Source organism: Rhagoletis pomonella, unplaced genomic scaffold (genome assembly GCF_013731165.1).
Source record: "Rhagoletis pomonella isolate Grant_MI unplaced genomic scaffold, Rhpom_1.0 Rhpom_scaffold_00006, whole genome shotgun sequence".
In the NCBI taxonomy this organism is placed as follows: domain Eukaryota; kingdom Metazoa; phylum Arthropoda; class Insecta; order Diptera; family Tephritidae; genus Rhagoletis; species Rhagoletis pomonella.
Genome location: NW_023458560.1, coordinates 14,552,814 through 14,565,838, shown reverse-complemented (window position 1 = coordinate 14,565,838; position 13,025 = coordinate 14,552,814). Strand labels below are relative to the sequence as shown.

General features: G+C 36.6%; 1 protein-coding gene across 6 annotated transcripts in view; it reads right to left on the bottom strand.

Annotated features, from left to right (window-relative positions):
- LOC118740432 (rho guanine nucleotide exchange factor 7) overlaps nt 1-13,025 on the bottom strand; it is a 167,912-nt gene that overhangs the window by 65,931 nt on the left and 88,956 nt on the right. For 4 of the 6 annotated variants that reach the window (XM_036471973.1, XM_036471974.1, XM_036471975.1 and 1 more), the window contains exon 10: nt 8,356-9,407. The exons of 1 other annotated variant lie outside the window; for it this stretch is intronic. In XM_036471973.1, the coding sequence (XP_036327866.1) occupies nt 8,371-9,407 (1,037 nt within the window). In that variant the 3' untranslated portion in view covers nt 8,356-8,370. Of the gene's footprint in view, nt 1-3,186; nt 3,654-8,355; nt 9,408-13,025 lie in introns of those variants that run through there. One more of the 6 variants, XM_036471978.1, reaches the window with a different exon arrangement.

The window sequence follows — 13,025 nt, the reverse complement described above, 5'->3', positions numbered from 1 at the left end:
GAATGTTCTCTCCGTCTGCTTTAGGTACAAAATTGCTAAAAAAAAAACTATAGCCCACTGAGTATTTTCGTATGTCAAATTCTAATGCTGTATTTCCACTACGTATTAAATGGCAAAAATTGTAATGACAAATCTGGGCATTAAAAAATATTCGTGTCATACCGTTGAAAAATAGCCATTAAATTCATTTCCACATGGCATTTTATTGATGCCTCAAATTTTTCGTAATTTCAAGGCCTAGTGATGCCTGATCGGCTACTAGCCGTTGTGGCTTTTTTGTCATTAGCATGTAAATACAGATAGCCAGTGTCCATCGAAAATCAACAGTGCAGACTAAATTTATTCTGGGCTATCGCTGAATCCATCGTAGTCCGACTTTCGTTAAATCTACGTAAACGCCATCACTGAATCCGAATTGCTACGAACTAGGGATGTTGCGAATGTGGAATTTTAGACATCCGCGGATGCGAATGCGGATGCGGATGTTTAAAAGCTAACATCCGCGGATGCGGATGCGAATGCGGATGTCAAGTATTTTAAAGAAATAACTTGGGTGAGTAAATTAAAAAGGTGATTTAGGTACATAAAAAATTAAAAGTTGATAATTTTTAATAATGTTTTTTTTTTTATTTAGTACTTGAATTTAAAAATTGGAACATTGTATTTAATAAAAAGTAATGTTGCTGCCTTTTCGGGTTCGAGCCTGTTTCTTAAAGGGTCGTAAGGCGACAAACTTGAATAACTTAAAACTTGACAAAATTTTAAATTATTTTCGATTGACGCTGCACCAGTTGAGAAGACTTTCAGTTATATTTATTTTTTTATTGTGATAAAATAATTCCTTTTTGACAATTGCATCGAGGCTGCAAATGTCGGATGTATGCTCCTGACTTTCATCTACACAATCTTTTCCAAAAATTTCTTCATTCTCATTCTTTTGGTTGTTCAGAATTTGTAACGCCATTAACGGTTTTCGATTTTAGTTTTCGTAATTCGTTTTTAATCCTCTCCTCTGGGACTGTTTTGAAAAATTTCTGCTTATAGCGAGGTTTCAAATAGGTCGATATGGTAAATAAATTGTTATTTTCTAGGAATGAAAATTTCTGTTTTGAAAGTCGTGGCTGCCAGCCGAATTAGTTTAAAATCTTGTTATATTGTTAAAAAGGCACCAGTTTTTTATAATAATTTGAATTATTGGAATCACGGACAATGAAAGTCTCAGATCTGCTTGGTTCCCGGTTGACTTCTTAAAAAGATTCACCTGTAATGAATAGTTTGTAATTCGTTTTTTAATTAGCCGAGTTCGACTTTTCCTAGTTACAGGCAGTCACAATTAATTACTCATCGCTAGCGATTCATCCAGTTTTTTCAACAGACCTTTGGCAAATAATATTCGATAGTTACATAATTCTTACCTAATTACATGCTGTCTTTTAACGCACAAATAGTCCATTCTCTTTATAGCTAGACGTTGAACATTTCCGCTGGAAATGCCTATTTGACTTTAAATTACAAAAGAAGGGAGACGAAGGGGGACAGTTTTAACGTAGCATCTCCACAGCCAAAAAATACTGGCTACAATTTGTCATTTTGTTTGCCAGATATACATTTTATCAGTGCACTTGCACAATATTCGCATTCGCAAAAGCTCCGCTTATTGCTAATGCGAGTGTTAAAATTAATGCGGAAGCTCCGCGGTTGCGAATGCGAATGCGAACATTCGCAACAACCCTGCTACGAACGTATGCATTCAAAGTACATGAATATCAAGGAAGCCAACTCATTTTTGAAAATTCCCCGATTTCGACAATGGAATTCCCCGAAATTTCTTGAAATTTCCCACCCATGGATATCTCCTTATTTACAGAAAAAAAAAAATGTATGTATTTTGATATATTGCTTGTCTTTCTGTTTATTTTATTTTTAAAGGTAATTAATCTATGTAACAAATTAATAATCTAATAACAAATAAAAAATAAAAAAGGACATATAGTAAGGTTTTACGTGCATACTACAGTGGTCGAAAAAATTTCAGTCGACCGAAATTTTTTCCCCAATTTCTTTTTTTTTTTTGTTATTTAATTTGAGTCTATTTTTTTTGTATGTACATAGTTCATTCTTTAACATACCTCGTATAAATCCAAGCTTCGAACTTTGTGCAATATTCAAACAAACATTCAACAAACTTTCATAAAAATTTCTAGAAAGAGTTTTGAAAGTTTTGTAGCCCACACTCAATTCTATTATAAAACAAACTGCAAGGTTTAAGTGGCGAAAAATTATTGTTTTAGAAGATCTTGCGGTTTTCTTCTATATAAAAATAAATTGTGTTTAAACGTTATATAAGCGCAAATGGGACAAAAAAAATTCTAACAAATAAACGATAATTTGCATAATTTGCAGGGTTGCATAATCAGTACTTTAGTTGCAGTTGCATTTCTTATACAACTTTTTTAACACGGAAATTAGTGAAGCAAAAAAAAAATAGTTAACACCTAATTCCTCACAAAAAAAAACTGGTCCCCGATTCCCCACGCAAACTGAAATTCCCCGCGAATCGGGGAATTCCCCACGAGTTGGCTTCCCTGATGCACATATACTACGTTCGTAGCTATTTCGATTCAGGAAAAAATTTTCGTAATGTCATGAAAAACCGGACTGCGATTGATTAGGTGATAGCCCTGATTGTTTTCCGACCCTGCTCTAATAATACCGTTCCTCAAGCTTCCCAAGCTAGGCTTTAGCTTCGCCGTAAAGCCTTCCCTTTAGCCAAATTTACAGGATCGACGATTTTGGACGACATATACCTACATTTACGACTTTTTTGTGTCATATATACACACCAAAAATCCAATATATCAACAATTTCCCCCCCCCTTTATAAGCACTGATTTTTAACTTGCTGATTCTTTAACAAAGTATTTATTAGAAACTGAAATTACTAGTCTACATTATTCGCCGATCTTCCATTGTCACATTGTGGATTTTGCAAACCAGAACGATCGGCGTGGTGGATGGTGTAGAGTCCATATGTATAGTACTTTCTTTAATAAAACAAAAAAATGCTGCTTTCCTAGCGAATTTTAAAATTTGGTCTAATAACTTCCACCAAAATATTTTGCATGAAATCCGTGTAAGTTGAATCGCGTAGAAAATTCATCTATATATCACGTTTTCATAAAGAATTATAATTGATAACCTTTGCTCTAGTAAAAACCCTTAAATTGTAGAGTGGTCTAGAATTGGCTAGCATGACGAAATATTCCTAATTGCCTTAAGCATTTAATTAATGTACTTTTATGGAGATCTCTATAATCTATATTTTGCTGTCTCCTTAAAGCTTAAGGAAGTAGAGGAAGACTACAACCTGTGGGTACTGCGTAGAATACTTTGAGGACTGCAGCTTCTTAATTTGCCGAACTACTTCGATGTTGTTATAAAGTTCATACAAATCATTGTTCCCTCTTCCATCGTCTTCGGTAGTCGTTTATAGTCCTTAGAATCTTTCTGTCAAAAACTCCATTAACTGCTTTACCGTCCACGCTCCTGCGCCATACATCAGGTTCGACATAATAAGAGACTTATAAAATGTGATTTTCGTTTGTCGAGAGGGGATTTTACTTCTCACTTTCCTACTCAGCTCAAAGTAGCACCTGTTGGCAAGAATAATTCTCCGTTAGATTTCAAAGCAGACATTTTTATTGGTGTTAGTACTGGTGCCAAATATGCGAAATTATAACTGTCAACAGGGGCTTGAAGCTCAGTAAATAACTGCTCATTTGATGATGGGTGATTCATGCGTTTGGCTTCTCCATCCACTTTCGAGAAGGAAAAACAAATGGCGCGCTTCTTGAGGCTGATAGTAAATAATTTCGTGACTAAAGCCTACAAAAAATTGCCGCAAAAGCTCGACTACATATACATAGAAATATATTATACGAGCAATTAATTGTGAAGTTACTGTTTCTACTTAGTTTTTATCAAACAAATATAAAGTACTAGCTGACCCGACAGACGTTGCCCTGAGCAAAGTTTTATACATTTTTTCTGTAATTATTTTGCAAGTTAGAGAAGAGCTTTTGTAAACTTGTGGAGAAAGTAAAAAGGAGAGAAAAATATATTTACGACTGATATTGCTGCAGTTTTATTGAAAATTTTAAGTTTCAGTAAGCGCTTAATGACTTACGACTATTTAGTTCATCACAATGCTGCATGATATACAATGCGCCGTATGAATAAAAACTATAAAATTGCTTTTTCTTAAGCGTTCAGACCTTTTACTCGACTTAAACTATGTTCACATATCAATATTATCTCAATCAAAGCTAGTTTTTTAATCACCCCGTTTACACAGGCAAATCTCAGATTATTAGCCGTCAAATTTGTTGTGCTTGTTATTCCCACATCTCAAGGAAAATTTATGTTTCTTCTCTGTGCCACCGTGATCACGTTTTTCTGTTATAATAAGCAATATAAATATATTTTAACTTAACATTTTATTAAAAATACCTTTACAAACCTCTTTTACTTGCTAGCGTACATTTTTGTTTACTTTTACATTTGGCATTTCTCCTCTCTTTCGCAAAAACAATCGATAAAACTAGGATGGACACCGAAAAGTTATCGGTTAAATCTGAGATTATTTTATAATTACAGATTAACAAGGGACGAATTTTATACGGCTAATCTCTTGTTATAATTACAGATTAGGGTGTTAAGCTCGAAAATGAGGATAATCTACTTATATGTGAACCTAGTATTATTCAAATAAATTTAAGTAAAAGGTCTGAAGGTGTAAGCAAAACAAATTGCTTAATTTTTATTCATACATTGTTTTTTGATTTATTATCTGGCGCGTAAGCAAACAAAGCTGATGGTTTTCGGACACGGGTGCAGGCGACATATAATTGACCATGTGAGAACCATGGAATTTCAATATTAATACCGCAAACACTCAATGACAGTCCTTGGGACTTGTTTATAGTCATCGCAAATGCAAGCGAACGGGAAACTGCAAGCGTTTGAATTCGGTGGGAATCATTGGGATGCGTGGTATCAAAACGTCTTCTCCTTTAAACTTTCCTTTGATAATTGTTGCTTCAAAGATGTTGCTCATCAATTTCTTCACCGCCATCTGGGTTCCATTACAAAGACGTGCTTGGTTGATATTTCGCAGCATTATGATTACCGATCCGACTTTCAACTGGAGACTGTGAGGCGGTAGTCCTGGCAATTCTAGCGAGTTTAAAAACTCGGTTGGATAGTGCACATCATTTTGGCTAGTTACGGAATCCATCGGTTTGTAAGTCAACTCATTGACATCGATGTAGCACGTTCGCTTAACCAATCATCATTTTTGTAATTTTCCTCAATATTTTGGAATACTTTTCGTATGAGTTCGTTCTTTGATTCGGTGAACTGACATAAGCCGGAGGGCAATATAATGCGGGGGTTCTACCGTTGCCAATGACCAGTAATTGCTTTGAAAATACCTTTCCAAATTGGTCGACACGTATGTGTTTACTTAATTTTAAAGTATGTAAGTACATGCTTCCACAAAAAGGCCGACTTGAAACATGCATTGAGTTCATCGGCTGGCGTTGACCGTGGAACGACGGGCAATGTTTGGCGAAAATCTCCTGCCAACAGAATCATCGCACCACCAAGCATGTTCTGATTATTTCATAGATCTCGCATCGTTCGGTCTAATGCCTTCAAAGACTTTTTATGTGCCATCGTAATTTTAGTGCTGAATGAGCCGTTCGGCCGTCTTCTAACAACGTACCTGCAATTTTGAATGAAGCAAGTGCAATTTCAATGTCATTCTGCGAGCGAATCGTGGATAACATTAATTAATTAATTAATTGATCCCAACGGTTTTTACCCTCCATTCCCGCTCAACCAATGCAATCAAAACAGTTTTCCCAGGTCCACCGGGAGCATCCAAGCAGAAAACCTCTCCAGTGCCATCGTTCACAACTTTTATGAAAGTGTTGTATGCATGTTTTTGATCTAGAACTGATTCTTTCAATGCTTCGCAGTCATATTAGGGGTATTCTCGAAGACTTGCACGATGCATGGATTGCACGAAATGCAAACATATTATTCCAAATATCGAAGAGTACGAGAGCACCCCTTTGCAAAGTGGTAGCATGCATGGGTAGCAAGCAGCGAAATTATGTATCAAATACAATAACAAGAGACAGCAAAACAAAAATTAAGCGAGCGAGATGAGAGGAATGAGAGAAATATGTAGCGATTCCAACAACAAAACAACTAGCACAGGGTCGCATTTATCTTGCTATGCTATTTTGCAAAATATACATGTACATACAAGGGTTTCGACGTTGCATATTTTGTAGCGATAGGAAATGTTGTTTCCTATGTATTTTGGTTGTTGTGTGTTTGCAAGTTATGCAATCCATGCAATCCGTGCTACGTGCAATGGCTTTGCAAGATTTAGAGAATATCCCTATTGTTTTTCGCGTGCTATATCCTGATTAAGCGCATGATATCGCCATGCACATGTCCTCAATTAATATCTATGCTTTGTTGTAAATTTCCTCGATCAGTTGCAAATCTCCGAGTCTACTGTTCCCAAAAATGGTTTTCTTTGCACAGCACATAGTGAATATGTACTAAATCGGTCCATAAATACGATTTTTCTGAATATATCGGCCCTTATTACGAGTTTTTAATAAATCTGTAGACGAATTTCTTTAATATATTGTATGTCAAAATATATTCGAAAGACTACACTTAAACGTTTTCTACTCCTGACCAGTTTACTAAGCTCTCATCCTCTGACGAATCGTCGAACCAGTACTCCGTTGTACTCATTTTTATAAGCTTCTATAAGCTCGCTCTCTTTTCTATTTCATTTTAATTTGCACAAATTTACATAAGTATGTAGAAGCAATTAAGTTTGCGTTAAAAAATTTACTATTGTGAACAACCTAAACGAGCCAAATTCACAATAGCGGTATTCTTCATCAAATGAGCGTCATAATACCAAATGAAAATTCGTTCGATCAGCACCATAGTCAAAGATCGAATGCAACTCATAATAGAGGCCTTCGACTCGACGGTTTGTCAATTGATATAGATCAAAAACGGTATTCAGTCGTGTACATGTGCTGCTAAATTGGCTATGTATCCGTTTTTGGCCGTTAATATAATCGGTAAAGGCATGAAAAAAAAAGATAAAGTTCTGTCAAGATATGTTGACAAAATTTGTTGTCAAAATGACATGACAGTTTAAACCAGCCTTAACACATTTTTGTGCATTTTTGAAGCGTTTTAAATCGAAATTTCGCTGCATACATTTCGGCGCCGAAGGTATGACAATACTCATTGCTGTAAGTGATATTGTGCGTGAAAAAACGGTTTTTATGACCACTAAACGCTTAAAAAAGAACTCCAACTGGCAACGCTAAGGACCTGCCCTTCTATGTGGGCACAACCCTGGCAAGGTTAACCTAACCTAAAACCCACTACAAAAGTTAAATGTATATTTTACAGCTGACTAAAAGTATGCAACATTTTACAAAAGTTTTTGGGTAGTACACTTGTACAAATAACACTTGTAAAAAAAATCGCAAATCGAAAATATATTACATTAATCTTTACATTGGAGGGCTGCATTAAAGTGACGGAAATCTTACCAACTCACAGGCATAAAAGTTGTATACGCATTTATATTTGTTTGTTCATTTGTATATATATACTCAAAATTATAATCTACATAATTTTTATGTATTCAATATGCAAATGAATATTCATATAAATGTATGCATAATAAACTGATATAATGTAATCTTTTATTTAAAATGTACTTATAAAAGCAAACCCACTAAGGTTTAATGTAAAATAGAAATAAATCGTTCAATATATTAGCTAAGCAAAAAATAAAGCTATTGCATAATGGCCCGATTACGAAAACACTGGTTGTCATTATTTAAATAAAAAAAAGATGTATGTACGTTTTAAGTTATGAAACACTATCGTCTTTCCCTGTCAACTTTGTATCTCAAAAACCAATACAAATAGTTTTATGTTTTCTTTCCACGCATGCGTGAAGCCTCTGTCACCAAATTGTATAAATATAACTAATATTTACATAGACATTAATGTACAATGTCTAACTTATCCACTAAATATTTAGCTAATTTGGCTGCAGCGATTGCGCAACAAATTAAATAAAATAGCTAATGACTGCGACACAGAGCTAAAAAAGCAGCGCGCACAATGCGATAAATTAGGAAATAGCAGCAGCGATATATCATTTTGCAGCTTAAGTGCAAAACTACTAGTATCAAACGCTGGCCGCAAGCGTGCGTGCAGAAGCGCCACAATGCAGCCACTTAACAATCAATAATTATTCATTTTGCGCCATTGTTTCATCACAAAATTACCGCAACACCAACTGCCCGAATGACGTTGACTATCGCCATCTCCACTGCTGCCAGCCGTGCCGTGATCGCCACCGGCCTTACAATTTGTCATGTTGCTCCCATTGCCCAGCAATGCGGCGCCACAGCCGTGATGTTCATGCTCCGCGTCGTCGCTATCACGCGCGTCATCAACAACATCTTCCCCGCCGGCCAAGTGCGGTGTGCTGCGACGCAGTGTCGTCATCTTGTAGCCTGTGGCTTGGCCATAACCCGACATCATGTAACCGCCACCATAGCCGGCGTATCGGTGCGAAACCGTTGTTTCGAATGAGCGATTTAAGCGGCGATCGTATAGTCCTGGCGCTGGTGGACGTTGTTGCTGTTGTTTCGGTGGCTGGCGCTGTGTTGACGGCCCCTGCTCGGTTATCGTCAGTGGCGTTGAGTCGAGACGCTCCGAATCGCTGCGATTACGCGCCGAGGACGCGGACGCTGGCGCTGGTGGAGGTGAACGCTGGTGTGTCTGGTAGCTATTTTTCACCAGCTTTGGTGTTGGTTTATTTTTACGTGGCAAGAGTGGTGTCATGAAAATATTGTCATATCCCGAACCGAAGCCGCTCTTCAAACGATTGAGCGACTTGCGCGTTGCGCGTTCCTCTGACAGTGCGCGTTCATAGATGGGCAGACTAGAAGGACCCGCACCAGCGGTGGAGGAACCGGAAAGTGAATAGCGATAACCGCCGGCATTCACGCTCCCAGCTATTCCTGTTGTTGCAGCATTTAACGATGAAACCGAGCTGGAATATAGATTAAAATTGTTTGGACTAGCCTCGCGCCAAATGTACGAAGAGTTGAGGCTGTTGGTGGAGTTTTGTTGGTTAGTCGCGCCGCTGCTGCCCGGAAATGGGACGCCTGTATTGCAGAGATGTGGCAGTTGTGGATTTGAAGATGAAAACGTTTTGCTAGTCTGTAGCTTTCCGCCGCGTATCGGCAAGCAAGGTGTCCATGGTTGCAGGGCTAAATGGGTCGGAACAAAAGTGTAAGAGAATGCGGGGAAAAGAGAGAAAGACAAAGATAGAAATGAAATCGAAGAACGAAAAAAGACGATAACCAAACACAATTATTGAAAAAAAACGGAAGTAAAAATGGTGTGAGACCGCAATGTAAGTAGACAATAAAAATTGGGGGGCAACAAAGCGCAATGACAAAAACAATATGGAACAAAAAACACAATGGACCAAAACACCACAAAAATCCAAAAACAACGGGTATACTTGTATAATGTTACTTAGAGGAGTTATCATAAAACTAGTGAACGTATTTGACGACAAGCTGCGAGGGTATTAATATGATTAAGTGATTTAAGAAAGGTTTTTGAAAGCAGGACGATTAGAGAGAAAGGAAGTTATTTAAAAAAAAATACCAGCAAATATTTTGAGTTTTATTATTTTAAAGAACATTTAGATACAGGTTTCACTAGTTTATGTACACGAGTATATGGAATTAGAAGAAGGATGATTTCGATTTGCTAAATAAGTTGAAGTGCAGCGTTAGATAAAAGAAACCCGCTATTTTTTTTTTACTAAGTACTTATATACATAAAAATTAAAAAATCTTAATTTGTTTTAAGGATTAAGAAAGCCTAACCTAACCTAACCTAAGCACAGCATAGTCTGATATAAAATTTATGTGTTTCGAACTAAAAGCGCGGATAGGTTTTGGGGCCATCTCTTCAATATTAACACTGAATAGCCTAAGGGGTACAATAAACATTGCGGTGTAGGTAATATATTTATGACTTACGAAACTTAAGAGTTAATATGCATAGCATGTTTGGAGGTAATTAAAGATTATTAGCAAGACAATACAGGAAGCCTAGGATATTTACGATCTGTATTATAGTATCAGTATACTATGTAGTATCAAGTTTGGCTTGTGTTCCTTCGTTACGTAGATATCGTAGAAGAAAGTGTAAGATTTTATGCAAGGAAGAATGCAGATACATTCACTTTCGAAAACAAGTCATCAATGTCATTGGCCAACGCCAACATCGAGAAGTATTTGGCGCAAGAGATCAAGGAAACGCTTGAAATAGAAAAGTTAGACTGTAGCGGGGACGTCCTGGACATGGCACTGCACTGCAAGACCTTCTCTTTAATTCTGCTTTGATTTGAGATTTGATCGCGTAATGACACCGCAGTATTGCGGCTACTGGGATAATTCCCAGATTAGCGCTTAAGTCCAGCGACTTAGGACCGTACTCTCCCATGAGCAGCTTATCAGTTAGGTGTTTAAGTGCCATGGTGGTGATCTGCACTTTGTGAAAGCCATGATGGGAGCAGATTGTTCTTAGCAGGGTTGTGAGCGAGAAGCCGATGGCGTCGGTGGGGTAGTTGTCTACAAATGTTTCCAGACGTTCAAGCACAATAGCTTTGCAGGTGTTGGCCCTTACGATGGCCGGCCGAGCTTCGGCGATAGGTAAAATATTAACATTTAACTATGCCGACAAGAACACTTAGACCTCAAGGTCGGTAGCGTGATATACACCCGAGAGTTCTCACTCCTCAACAACTTTAGTTTTCAGTACTTGATTTTCCGGCCTGAACCAACAGCAATCAAAGAAGCTGCAAGTTGGCGCGCCGATGGATTTTGTTCTTAATCAGGGTGAAGAAGAAGAAGAGTGAAGTAGCCATTTTTGAAAGTTCCCATCAAGGATAGTCATAGAGTTAGTATAGGTGCAAGTCCACAATTGTATATACATATATCAGATTATTGTATGGCAGATGAACTGGCGAAAAAGGGAAACTTTTCGGTGAAGCTCCCAGTGCTGGTATCCCGCTATCACTTTGCAAACTCTGGTTGGAGAATAACTTTGTCGAAAAGGCTAATATACTAAACTACACAACTAATTTAAAGTAGATCCTTGAAGTAAGAACTTTACTTTATTTAATGATATAAACCTGTCGCAGAAAGTCGCAACAAAATTCTACAACTTCTCATTACGAATGGATTGAATGCTGCTACTCTATGAGCATCAGATTTAAAAACATTGGTATTTCTCCGACTACAATGATACTATTTTCGTACAGCTAGCGAGTCTATGTTTAATCGAAATTTTCAAACAATAAATATAGCTTGTGCTAATGTTTGCTAATTTCAGGGAAAAGATTCAAATCAAAATATTGGGGCGTATTCTTGTTTTCGTACGAATCGAAAATCATGAAATTTTCTTATCATTTTCTATACAAAAATTTCAAATTTTCGATTCGTACGAAAACCAGAATACGCCCCATTATATCCCAAAATGCAAATCACTGAATATATTTGAATAAAACAGTATATGTATTTTACAAAAAGAAAAACTGATATTGCTTCCATTCTAAGAAGTGCTTTAATTTAGTAGCACAGATTAGAGATTGACTTGTCTAATTGGTGGTAGACAAAAAAAAAAAAAAATAAAGCATTTTCAAATAAATTATATGTTATAATGAGGGAACGGATTTTTAGGACCTAAAAACCTATAAAAAAGGCAAAATAAAATAACGCATAGGCTGGAAAAGGCAACATAAAATTGCGAAAAATGCAGGAAAAGGCACTAGGTATTGCAAAAAAGGCACTAAAAAAAGACAGAAAATACGAAGAACAATCAAAAAATACATTTATTTTAGAAATGTTTATATTACAAGTAAAACGAGAAAAACTATGAACTAGTTTCATTATATGAAAAATTTGTACTTTGAATCTTTGACTATTTTATCCTTTCGAGTTTCTAACTCATAAAACTTTAATCTGTATAGTTGTAGTAACATTGAACCAAAATATGCATTTTGAAGTTTTCTGGCAGCATTTTCATTCGATTTTCGCGAAGAAAAGCCTTGACTGTACTAAATGTGCGCTCGACGTAAGTTGATACAAGTGGAGCTCAATTTAAATATGGAACGTTTGAAACGTTCATATTATCAGGAATAAGGGCGTATTCCTCGCTTTTTACAATTTTATCCACACCCCTTATTGTCTCCAAGCCTACGTTAGCTGAGAAAACGGCTTTGAATTTTTCCAACACCAATTTGGAAAAGAGGTCCCTGCGCTTCTATAAGCCGCATGGGCATGTGTATATTTCTTAAAAAAAATTGTAAATGCTATAATCACTTTTTTAAAGGTAGAAAAGGCAAAAAAGGCAAATATCTTAAAAAAGGCAAAAAAAGGCAACGTCAAATGTGTATATATGGAATCAGGGAAAGCTAAATCGTGGACATTCTTAATCGAATATACTCTATCTCTTTAGCAGAAAAAAAGGCAATTTCCATAAAATCCGTTCCCTGGTTATAATCATAGGAAAGTAGTGGCACGCTTTCTTGAAGTGTTAGTCAATTAGAAATTTTTTTATAACGATTTAAAAAACACCGCGTTTTTTAACCCGGCGGCAAATCGCTCATAGCGCTGCAAATTAAGCTAAGGAATTTCATTAATTAGATACATTTATGAATTGACATCGGAAATATACATTGCCTGTGGGGCTTTAAAAGATTTGTAAAATTTGAACACTTTTCATTAAAATATGCTATATGCATACACAATAAGCTGCATGTACAGTTGTCCACAAAATAATAGGAGTGCGATATTTTGACCAGTTTT